The sequence below is a fragment of the Nilaparvata lugens genome, chromosome 8 (assembly GCF_014356525.2).
Source record: "Nilaparvata lugens isolate BPH chromosome 8, ASM1435652v1, whole genome shotgun sequence".
Classification (NCBI taxonomy): Eukaryota; Metazoa; Arthropoda; class Insecta; order Hemiptera; family Delphacidae; genus Nilaparvata; species Nilaparvata lugens.
In genome coordinates, this window is record NC_052511.1 from 41,482,744 (window position 1) to 41,495,699 (window position 12,956).

Consider the following 12,956-nt stretch of genomic DNA (forward strand, 5'->3'; position numbering starts at 1 on the left):
GTGCGCAAAGTGACAGTCTGCTGCACCGAAAGAAACGTGTTTATGCCCGAGCCATAGGCGAAGGCGGAATGGCTTCTTGAGTGCAGCAGAGGAACTTTGCGCACATATTTCACATTAAATTTTTCCTACAGTTACCATTGAATATGAAAAGTGGGTGATTATGGATAGAATGATGGCTGAAAACCATCAAATGTTTGTGTGTGTGACACTGTTATTAATAACAACCTTAATTCATTTAAAAATTAATAATTCAATTGAAGTTGAAAATTCTCAGCCAAAGTTCTCATTTTTATTCATTCAAGAATCAGAAAAGATACAGATAAAACAAAAAATTCGCATTCAAAATATACGCCAACAGCTGGTTGGGATAGCTGCAATATGGCTGAACCGACAAGCGCGCGACCTAGCGGGAAGAATCGTACCTAACTTCGTTTCATCCAGCTAAAAACAGTTTTCAGATATTCAGACTTATGGTTAACTAAAATTACCGAAAAATACTATAAGTAAACTAAAATAACATAGACAACAGAAAATATTTTATTTTAGTATATTCTAATGTTATTTTATTAATTTTATTGACCTGGATTTCGAACGGTAATTATTTAACCTGAAAATTCGAATTTCATAATGTGTTTTTGCTACATTTCTCATTGCTTGGAGTTGAAATAATTATTACTGTCAATAGAAAATAAACATTATTTATTATTAAATGATGAGAAGTTATTATTTAATTATGATTTAGATAAACATTATTCTTGTTTTGGATTTCTAGATTGGGATTTTATCATAAATGTAGGGTAGCTATTGAAATGATTCTTTATCTAAATCTAACCACAATCATTGTTACCAACTTAATTTTTGTTTTCGTGCACTAATCCTCCATTTAACCCACCAACTATTCTGTGTTGCCATGTTGCAAATCTGGAGTGCAGAAAAAATTTTTTCGCCCCACTTGGATAATGTAATGAGCTGGTTTACGTGCGTCATATGGAGGCCGAAAGTGATTGTTTTCTGACCAGGCCGGTAAAATTTTTACGGCCCTAGGGCTGTAAAAAAACCTTGAAGTCAGCTGATTCTGATTTTATGTGAACGTGTTCACAAAATAGTTTATGAAACGGAATAAGTTTATGCTTCTAGAATTGAATAAAGTATTTTGCAATAAGATACTATCATTTTATTTGGATGAATGAAATACAAATGAGATATTATAAACTATTCAAATTCAATTTTCAGAGTATAATAGAATCTAACCTCAAACCTCCTAGTACTGCGTTTATCACGGAACATAGTGGATAAACGGAATCATTTTATGCTTCTAGAATTCAATAAAGTATTCTGCAATAATATACTATTATTCTATTTGGATGAATAAAATACAGATAAGATATATATTATTATAAACTATTCAAATAATTCGATTTTCAGAGTAGGATAGAACTTCTAACCTAAACTTCCATTGACATTCAGATTGGCCAAATTTCAAGTGTGCTAAAACAGCTGATCAAAAACTTTTCATTATTTGTGTTTATCATTCAATAATTAAAACATTTATAATAATATCATCTTATTGTCATTTGGAAGAATAAAAAGTTTAAACTCAACCTCTTACATAATTGAACATAATCTTTTAGGTTATTTAGACAAATCAGAATAAAAAATGAAAATACTTGGACAATTTCCTGATATTCAGATTACCTCAGATTTGCTAGAGCTATGACCTTCCACTTTTGCTCTCGGAAGTGCTTATAATAAGACAATAAATTATTTTCATATATATATTGTTTATTTTTCTGTGTGGCGAAAAATAACGTTCTCACCATGGGCAAAAATGTTTTTCCGGCTCTCAATCTTTTCTAGTCCTCAGCCTACGGCCTCGGACTTGAAAACCGATTTCGAGCCAGAAAAGTCTCATTTTCGGCCCTAGGTGCGAAATATACTATTCCGGCTCTCAATCTTTTCTAGTCCTCGGCCTACGGCCTCGGACTTGAAAACCGATTTCGAGCCAGAAAAGTCCCATTTTCGGCCCTAGGTGCGAAATATACTATTCCCGCACTAGAGCAGAAAAGTGATTCTTTGCGTTCTGTAATCAGTGCAGGAATGGCCACTTTTCAAGGTAACTGTGGGAAAACAAAATTACTGTTCTGTATGTGAACATCCAGCAGTTCGGCCTCAGGTTAAAGACTTACATGCTCTAAAGACATTGCTTTGTTTCAAATAATTGTGCTGTCTTTGGTGTTCAGAATTAATTGATTTTTAGTAAATTATTTATTTTGCAGTTGGAAAATTATCTATATAAATAAAATACCGCCAGTGGCGTAACGTTTCCAAACTGCCCCCCCGCAAAAAATCCGGACCCCTTTTCTAAAATTGTACCACATTTACTCCAGCCCCCTTCTCCCTTAATCAAAAGCATTTCACTCTAATGTGAACGTACATCTTCGAGTGAATTACATAGCTTAGTTGAAAAAATAAAACTTGTTCTTGATTGAATTTGTTAGAGCCAATGTAATGGGCTTCAAATCACGTTACTTAGTAGCTCAAAATAAAGTCGTTACCTTTAAGAAGCTGCTCGTACAAGGATGGCGGGTTCGCAGTGGACTGTAACAGCGGTTTTCTCGTTCGGGTAGGCGGTAGCACATTATTGTAATAAGAAATCACTTGCACTGGCTGGGGGGAAAACATGGGCCCATGTCGCAGCGAAGAGGTCGTACATTTATAAGTTCTTTCAAAGGGAGGAAAAATTGGTAGCGTTAGTGCACGTTTTAGAACAAGCCATCTTGACAAAGCGGAAACGGGCGAAGTAGTAGTGGGGAGTGGAACAAGCCGAGAGAGAGAGCAGTGCCATCTACAATGGGCTTGGCGATATCATTGCGGCTGATGGCAGTGGCATGTTAGATGGCCATGGGTGAGCGCGGTTGATTCAAAACACACAGCCAACTTACCGACAGATATAAGAGGGAAACTGCCGAAGTTATATTGGCGGTGACATACCCCCCCCTCAAAAACGAACAGTTTTTCATAGCGGTGGAAACAATCTCCAGCGGGTCGGTGACAATACACAGTGAGAGCGTTGCACAAATGACCAGAAAGGTGGTGCAGACAGGAACAGTGGTGTAGCTAGGAGCAGCGGTGTAGACAGAAACAGCAGTGTAGACAGGAACGGCGGTGTAGACAGTAACAGCGGTGTAGACAGTAACAATCCTCACGGATGTGAGCGAGGCGGTCTTCATGCGGTGTGTGCGGTAACTTGTAGAAGGTTTCAAATGATGTGGTGAACTTTGCGTATGTCTCGAACAATGTTCCCAGATGCGCATTTGATAGTGACTACACGTACTAGTCCATCTTTACCAGGGTGTAGCGCAATAATCCTGCCTAACGGCCAGCTGAGAGGAGAGGTTTTGACAGATTTGATTATGACCAAATCGTTAAGTTGCAAGTTTCTTTCAGCGGTTTTCCATTTTGTGTGATTGATCAAGGTGCATAGGTACTCCTTGGACCAGCGATTCCAGAAATATTGGGTCATTTGGTTTGTAAGTCTCCAGCGGCGTGCGACCAATAGTTCCTCCGTCTCTATGGGTTGCGGTGGTGCGGTAAGAGGTCTACCAATTAGGAAGTGCCCGGGAGTGAGCACGGAGGCAGCTTCAGCAGGTTCAGAGGACAATTCTGTAAGCGGTCGACTATTTAGAATACTTTCAATTCTAACGAAAATGGTGTCATACTCTTTGTATGTAAGAGCTGTGTCCCCAATACAGCGGTGTAGCAGTGTTTTGGCGGATTTGACGGCGGCTTCCCATATGCCTCCTTGATGCGGAGCAAGGGGGAATGAACTTCCAGTTTATGCCGTAGTTAGACAGAAAGCACTTCACTTCAGAGGGCATCGTCTTCAAGAGTTTTTCTAACTCATACATTTTTCTTGCGGCGGATGTGAAAGTCTTAGCATTGTCTGAAAACAGAGTGTGCGGCGCACCTCTGCGGGCAATAAATCGGTGTAGAGCGGCGATGAAGTTGTTGACAGACATCGAGGACAGGAACTCTAGATGAGTAGCTTTGGTGGTCAAACATACAAATATGCACAGATAACCTTTTGTTGTTTGTGTGCGTTTCAATAAAGATGTTTTGCATGAGAAAGGACCAGCAAAGTCCAAGCCAGTTAAATTGAATGGTCTATTGGCGGTGACTCGTTCAGCAGGTAGCGGGGCCATACGTTGCTGTAGGTTGGTGCGGCAAAAGCGGTTACAAATGACACATTGATGTATTATGCGGCGAACTTGATTGCGGGCAGAGATTATCCAATACTGTTGGCAAACAGCTGCTTGTGTGGTGCGGGGACCGGCATGACAATTTTGAAGATGTATGTGTCGAATGATGAGTGAGGATACATGCTCATTTTTCGGCAGCAATAATGGATTTCTAGCTTCACTAGAAATCGGAGCATGCTCAAGACGACCAGATAAGCGTATCAAATCGTAATCATCAATGTACGGTTGCAACGTTAGTAGATGCTTAGGACATTTTCCAGCTTTCAACTCTGTTATTTCCTTCTGAAATTTATCCCGTTGCACAACATGAACAATGAGTTTTCTAGCTATTTCAGCTTCACAGGCGGTGGTGTCAATTGAGGCAGGCGTTTCACAGGTTTCAATCTGTTTGACTATTTTGCAGCGATATTCATAATGGGCTGGTTTGATGCGGTTGACAAATCTTAGTATGTAGACAAAAATACGACATAGCTTTCCAAATTTGGATACACGTTCTATAGCGGTATACAAACGATTCTCAATTGGTTCTTCAACAGTAGCGAGAATGTACAGCGGGTTAGTTTTCATCTCAGGTACAATGTTGGAAACAAGATGATTGGACACGGGAAAGTCAGTGGCGAGACAACGAAACGCATTGGTAGTGTGCCACCAATCATGGCAGGAGACGATTTCAGCGGGAGTCAAGCCTCTCGAAGCAATATCTGCACAGTTGTTAGCAGAAGTAACGTGATGCCATGACTCAAGTTTTGTTAACTGAGTAATTTGCTGTACTCTGTTGGCAACAAAAATCTGCAATTTGTATGTGGGTGTGTTGATCCAATCCAAGGCAGTCTTGGAATCGGTGTAGAGTCGAATTTCTTGTAAATCATATTCGGACAGCGTAGGTAAGATGGCGGATAGTAAACGAGCAAGCAGCAAACAACCCATCAATTCCAGGCGTGGAATTGTCATAGTTTTCAGCGGGGCGACATGACTTTTGGCGGCTATGAGACGGCAGTTAACATATCTATTTTCAGTCTCTTCATGAATATATATACAAGCAGCAAACCCCTTTTCGGAGGCATCGGCGAATCCAAGCAGCCGGGTAGTAGAGCGGTTACAGGCGAGTAAACGCGGGATTACAACATTGTCCAAACGGGAAATTTCAGCGGTAATCAGCTCCCAATGAGCTCGAAGTGAGGCTGGAACCTCAGTGTCCCAAGCTAATTGCTGAGACCACAGCGTGCGCATGAATAGCTTGAACAGCATTATGAGAGGAGTGAGCCACCCAAGGGGGTCGTAGACTCGAGCGATGAATGATAGAACGGTTCTTTTAGTGATTTGCCCATTAAAAGGAGAAATGAAATAGCGAAAGTTGTCCGCGAGCGGGCTGTAGACAATTCCAAGAACTTTTGCAGTAGCGTTGTCATCAAACATACAATCTTGATTTTCCAAAAATTCTGCAGGCAAGTTAGCGATCAATTCAGGAGTATTAGAGTTCCATTTCCGAAGTTCAAAGGAGCCAAGCGACAATAACTCAATCAGTTCAGAAATAAGCGTTTGTGCTTCAGAAAAATTGTTACTTCCTCCCAGCAGGTCATCAACATAAGTTTGACTTGTTAAAACTTTACTTGCCAGAGGGAATGCTTCTCCTTCATCCTTGACAAGTTGTTGCAATGTGCGTTGCGCTAAATAAGCACTGGAAGTAAGCCCATAGGTTACGGTTTTAAGTTCAAATTCTTTTGCAGGTTCATGATAATTAGGTTTCCAAAAACATGTTGGTGACGGCAGTCTTCAGGCCTTAACAAAATCTGGCGATACATCTGCTTGCAATCAGAAAGGACAATGTACTTGTAAGTGCGGAATTTGGTCAATACTTGAATAATATTGGACTGCAGTTTTGGCCCTGGTAACAAATTCTCATTTAGTGAATGCCCATTGGTATCCTTGCTGGAAGCATTAAACACCACCCTGATTTTCTGAGTGGGGTCCTTATTTTTAAAAACTGCATGGTGTGGAATCACATAGTCAGAAGCGGATTTGGCAAGTTCCAAATGGCCAAGCTCATGATATTCTGTCATGAAGTTGTCGTATTTCTTCTTTAGTTCCGAAGAATTTTCCAAGCGTTTTAATAATCCAAGGTGACTTCGATAAGCTTGCTTGCGGTTTGAAACAAGAACAGGCGCACTAGGCTTGAAGGGGAGTGCGACTACATATCTGCCTTCATCATAGTGGACTCATAGAGCTGTTCACAGAGTTCATCTTCAGGTGATAAGAGTTTCGCATTTATTTGGACATCTTCAGTCTCCCAAAACTTGTTCATGACCTCAGCAAGCGGTTCTTCGCGGGCAAACATGGTGCAGATAAGTTGCATCTGATGAAGCGGAGCAGGCGAGTCCTCAATATTTAGCTTTCCACTCAGAACATAGCCAAATATAGTGGCGAAGGCAGCGGGATTTCCTGGTATAATAGCATTGGCGGAAGAAACAAATACATTAGGATAAATGTCAGCTCCAATCAAGAGGTCTATCCTATTGGGTTGGTCAAAACCAGGGTCAGCGAGATCCAAATGTGAAAGTGAGGTTTTGAGCTCACTGCTGATTGGAAAAGCGGGTAGGTCACCAGCTATTTGCTCTAAGACAAGGGCTTCAGTTTGGAGAAAGGTGTTAAACTGCGGTCGAGATAGCAGTGTCAAATGAGTGGTACCTTTTACAGCGGTCGCTTGTTCAGAGATACCATTAATCTGAATGCGTGCGGGCATGATGGTGATACCAAGTTGCTGGGCAGCTCGGGTAGTGATAATCGATCTCATGGAGCCACAATCCAATACAGCACGTAGTAATTGTGATCGGTTGTATTGATCAACAACGGCAACGATAGCGGTGCCCAGTAAAGCAGAAGCGTGTACAGCTTTCACTTGTGCACAGCCACTGAAGGTGTCCGGCATGCCGGTGGATGAACTGCGGGTTGGGGTTGAGATATTGGTCACAGGCGCTGTGCCAAAAGGTGACGAAGAAGACCGTGAGGGACTGGCCGTGTTTTGCGGGATTCTCGAATCGGTACAACATGAATTACTTACATATTGTGATGAGTGTATGTCATCGGTAAACCGCTGTGTTGACATTGGTTCAAATCCTGGTGGCGGGGAGCGACAGCTAGCACCTCCAGAGGTGGAAGCTGGTTGGTAACTAGATATGGTAGGCCTATTATGAGAGCCAGAAGGGTAGCGATCTGGTCGGCGTTCAGCAATTAAAAAGGATTGTGAACTCTCATTATTTTTGCATAGCAGGGTATGGTGATGGATTGATTTACATGCACGACAAGAGGACAGTGAATTGCATTTGGCTTTGAGGTGGGACCCGAGGCATCCGAAGCATCTGCGGTTTTGCTTGACAATATCCATTCGTTTGTTGATAGGTTCCTTCCTAAAGCGCTCACATTTGTACAATGGATGAGGAATGTTGCATAGTACACACAGATTGCTGCCACTTTTGTTTTCAGTAAATTGCGGTTTTACTACTTGTGAATGATCTTCAGTCTTCACTTTTGCGGTTGGTATAGCGGTGTAACTAGCACTAGATAACTGTTCGCTCACCTCATTGATGGCGGTTACCTCCAGCGATTTTTCTTGGTTGGAAATGAATTTCATCAGGTGGTCAAAAGCAGGTAAGTCGTCAGGGCCCAAAGAATTCTCAAATTTGGCTCTTACAGCGTTAGGCAATTTCTGAAGGCAAATCATTGTTATTAAGAAATCAGCATGGTTCAATTTCAAATTAAATAGTGATTGCTTAGCTGAGCCTAATTCAATGGCAAAATGTCTAAGTACTTCAACAAGACTGCCCTTCGGCTGAAAGTTTGTGATTTTGCTGTATAAGGCATAAGCTCGATAGCGTTTGTTGTCATATCGGTTATGCAAACTTTCGAAGGCAAGCTTGTATGCATTTTCAGTGTCAGCAAAGTTTTGAACTAAGCACAAGGCGTCTCCACGTAAATAGGATACAAGTAGATAGTATTTTTCATCATTTGAAAAGTCTTTGCAATTATGTACAGCCGCTTCAAATACGTTTTTAAAGGAAGCCCATTGCTCCATGTCTCCAGAGAATACTGGGATGGACAATTGCGGCTTGATAAAATTTGACGCTTTAGATTCAGTAGGAGTGCAGGTATTTACTTCTTCTTTTAATTTAATTTGATCAAAAGTGTCTTGAAATTCCTTTTGAACGTTATCGAATTCGGTCAAAGTAGCTAAAGGCATTTCATCACGTTGTAGGTTGTTAAAATCATCAGCTAATTTTTCAAATTTTTTGTTTAAGTCCAAATAATAATCGCATAATTTTATCGGTATTTCAAATTCATATTTGTTGGCTAAAGCGCAAAGCGACAGCTGAGTGCGTTTTAGCTTGTTGAGCAAGAGTACCTCGGCCATTTCAGCGAAATAACATTCAAAAACAGTTCAAAAAATAATTTTGTAAACAAAATTTTGAGGCTAGGTCGATGTTTCAGTAAAATCGATAGTCGATAGTCGATATCTCGATGATTGATGACGGTTAATGATCGATATTTCGATAGTCGATGCTTGCACGCTACTGATTCGATTCATCTAACCTCAACCTTGAGAAATTCGAAGAATGCGAAAATAATTGAAGATTCATCCATAGGTCGATCGTAATAATTTCATGCGGCTCGGTTGGACCAGAATCGTGTTAGAGCCAATGTAATGGGCTTCAAATCACGTTACTTAGTAGCTCAAAATAAAGTCGTTACCTTTAAGAAGCTTCTCGTACAAGGATGGCGGGTTCGCAGTGGACTGTAACAGCGGTTTTTGTTTTCGTGCACTAATCCTCCATATAACCCACCAACTATTCTGTGTTGCCATGTTGCAAATCTGGAGTGCAGAAAAAAATTTTCCCGCACTAGAGCGGAAAAGTGATTCTTTGCGTTCTGTAATCAGTGCAGGAATGGCCACTTTTCAAGGTAACTGTAGGAAAACAAAATTACTGTTCTGTATGTGAACATCCATCAGTGCGGCCTCAGGTTAAAGACTTACAAGCTCTAAAGACATTGCTTTGTTTCAAATAATTGTGCTGTCTTTGGTGTTCAGAATTAATTGATTTTTAGTACCTAAATTATTTATTTTGCAGTTGGAAAATTATCTATATAAATAAAATACCGCCAGTGGCGTAACGTTTCCAAACTGGCCCCCCCCGCAAAAAAAAATCCGGACCCCTCTTCTAAAATTATACCACCTTTACTCCAGCCCCCTTCTCCCTTAATCAAAAGCATTTCACTCTAATGTGAACGTACATCTTTCATGAGTGAATTACATAGCTTAGTTGAAAAAATAAAACTTGTTCTTGATTGAATTCTACAATTATTCAAGTCAGGAATTATGTTTTAAGCTACAAATATAGAATCCAACCTTTAGAGCTAGAACTAGATAGTAAATAAAGATAACGATCTACTTTAGAACCATTCTGACAATCTTTGTTTGAATCAGAGAGAAAAGAAGTAAATCTTATCTATAGTGAGGTCCACGTTATAATGACAGTATTTGATCAACTTTGGTTTTGCTTTCCTTTTCTATCATTCGACAAAGCCGGTGGTACTATCCTTTTCTAGGTCCACAACGATGCCAATTATGTTTTTGACAGTGTACAAATATAATTAATTAATGCAGAGAATTGGCATCGCTATTCTCCCATCTTCATCCACTGCCATTATAACGTGGACCTTACTATATAAGTACGGTAAGTGATTTGAATAGTCTCAGTCTGAATTGTCTCACCGGATGTATAAATTTTAATGATTTGTAAACAAACAACATTCCTAATTTTTCAACCAACACACAATTATTGAAGCTACAGTATTATTAAGGTACAGTATCATATGGAAAACTTTCAGATTGTGTCTATTTCAGATTCATGGGGTTTTAGGATTTTTCTAGCCATGGGCAAAAACGATATCGGTCAAGTTATAATGTGTTACAGTATGTGATATCGGCTTCAAAGTTATAATGTGTTTTGAATATAATAAGGTACAGTAGCCTACAAAACTAATTTATTGTCATGCTGTAATGAGTTCACTTCTTCTTCTTCTTCTTCTTCTCTTCTTCTTCTTCTTCTTCTTCTTCTTCACCTTCTCCTTCTTTTTCTCCTCCTCCTCCTTCTCCTCCTCCTCTTACTTTTTCTTCTCCTTCTTCACCCCCGTTACTTCTCTTTATCATCTATTCATCTCCTTCTTCTCTTCAACTCCTTTTCCTCCTCCTCCTCCTCTTCATTATCTACTCCTTGTTCTTCTTACTGATAGAGGGAGAAGAGAAAAACGGTGAGTGAAAGAAAATAAAATGAGAAAGGAGGAGAAGAAAAATAAAAAGACGATGATGATTATGAGGAGTTGAAGAAGAAGAATAGAAGAACATGATAAGTTGATAGAAGGAGAAGGATTGAAGGAGTTTTAGGAAAAAGAAGAGGGATGAGGAGAGGAAGAATGAGGGAGGAGGAGAAGAAGAAGAAGAAGAGAAGGAGGAGAGAAAGTTGAACAGAAGAAGACGAGTTGATGTTAAGAAGAAGATGAAAAAGTAACGAAGGTGGGAAAGGAGAAGAAAAGGGAGACGAAGATGAAGGAGAAGAAGAAGAGGATATAGATGAAGAAGATGATGAGTGGAAGAAGATGAAGAATATGAGAGCATGAGAGCATGATAGGGGGAAGAAGCAAACGAAGAAGATGATAATATAATAATTATTTTAATAAAGAAGGACTTCTTATCATCTTCTTCTTCTTCTTCTTTAATAATTTTAGTATCAAAATTAAAAACAGGGCCTATAAAAATGATATGTACGGTAATAGATCAAATACATAATATATACATAATATTTAATCATGACATGAATGATTCCATGATTAAAACATGAATGGAAAGTCTCATTGAACATGACATCAAAGAGAAGTTTGATTCCTAGATTATTGATTCCATAAAAACTTGATAATATTATTTCTGTTTCAGGTGTGTCCCTGACACTGATGAGCTATGGTGACTCTGTGCGCTTGGGAGTGATGACTGATGCATTGTTGGCCAATCAGCATGTAGAAATCGCAAACGACTTCAACCACCACATCTATCGGTTGGCGGCCGCTGTTGGAGTTTCAAGCTGAGAAATTATCAAATCTCCAATAGCAGCAGGGTCTCTCCGCCTCATATACATTCCCCATTCCCTGGTACACGGGAATAAATCCATAGAGGAAGCATAGGTACTCAAAGGTGGGTTTTCGTTTGTGCGTAAATAATGCCGTCGTCGACCACGACAGGGTGAGGATCTCAGATTGGGCAGATTTTGGTATATCTTGGGGGAGGGTGAATTTAGCTGACATTTTTTCGTTCAAACCGAGTATCTGCTTACGGGCCTTGGATAATGAACAAAAATAACGAAAAAAGTTATAGGGTAAGCTATTCTAGCACACTTAAAATTTGGGCAATATGAATAATAATGAAAATTTTGGGCAATATGTCTTCAGACAACAATGCCTATCGTCGTCGACTGCGGAAATTTACGCACAAACGAAACCCCACGTTTAGAATAGCTTCTAGCTTGTACGGTATCTGCTTTCTCTGTGATAAAGCTTTGTAGAAACCCTTATGATTCAATGAGTAGCATTTCATTGTGATAGATTCTATCTAAACACTGTGACACTATTGCAAAACATAGAAAAATGTGAAATTCATGAACTATACAATCGCGCAAAAATTAGCGTATTTGGCAGATGATTAGACTTATTTATCTCATAATTTAGGCTTAAGAATATTTAGGTATAGGTTTAATCATAATTTTGACATGTTACCAGTCATTTGAGTGTTATGTAACAATTATTGCAGAAAAAAATCTGTAAAAAGTGACATGAAACTTGTCAATTACGGTATAAAATCCATACCTCTGTAGGTAGGTAGCTTTAATCATGTTACTTACATTATTAGGTTGAATCATCAACAGCCGGATAAAAGTTTATTGTATAAAAGATAAAATAAAATCTTTATATTGGATAAGTTTATTGGTTTAAAGTTCAAAGTCTTTATAAATTTAGGAAAGCCAACTCAAGCTCACGATATTTGCCTATATTAATACCAAATATCAAGGACATAATAAAGGTGCCATGAAGGTTTCATCGAGGTAAACCTTGTTATATGATTTATATTAGGCTACTATAGAAGAGGCTCACGATTGTAATATGATCGAGACTTAAGTTTTAAACGTTTTATCAAGCTGTTCAGTGTCACTTTGTCCTCTCCCGGCAATATTGATCTCAAAAGAGAAGGAAATAGTCGTAGAAAATGGTGAAAAACTCCTATATTCATCCATATATTGAGAGAACTGACATTGATGATAGACATATTTTGTTATCGATTTTACTATAGATCTATTCACTATTCATTCCATCTGTATCATATACTGTATATAGTTACAAAGTGAACCTAAAACTCACAACAATCATTATAAAGTGATAGAGAGAGGATTTTATTTTTAAAATAAAATGTAACGTTCACAGTAAACTAGATTTTTTGTTTATTTAATAAAATAATATGCTTTACAATGTTGAAAAGAGTGTCAAGTGAATCTGAAACTCCTTAATTGATTATGACCGAAATAAGTTTAACGCTTTATACTTCCATTGAACCGGTGTCCGCTTCTAACTTGGCCAAATACTTTTCAAAAGCTGGATTCCCTT

At 39.1% G+C, this 12,956-nt stretch overlaps 1 protein-coding gene across 2 annotated transcripts in view; it reads left to right on the plus strand.

Moving 5' to 3' along the window:
- The window catches only part of LOC111054198, a 47,629-nt gene extending 34,881 nt beyond the window's left edge, over window positions 1-12,748 (plus strand). For both annotated transcript variants that reach the window (XM_022341177.2, XM_039434785.1), the window contains exon 11: window positions 11,242-12,748. In XM_022341177.2, coding sequence (XP_022196869.2) covers window positions 11,242-11,390 — 149 coding nt within the window. In that variant the 3' untranslated portion in view covers window positions 11,391-12,748. The remainder of the gene's footprint in view (window positions 1-11,241) is intronic.
- The last annotated feature ends 208 nt before the right edge of the window (window positions 12,749-12,956 follow it).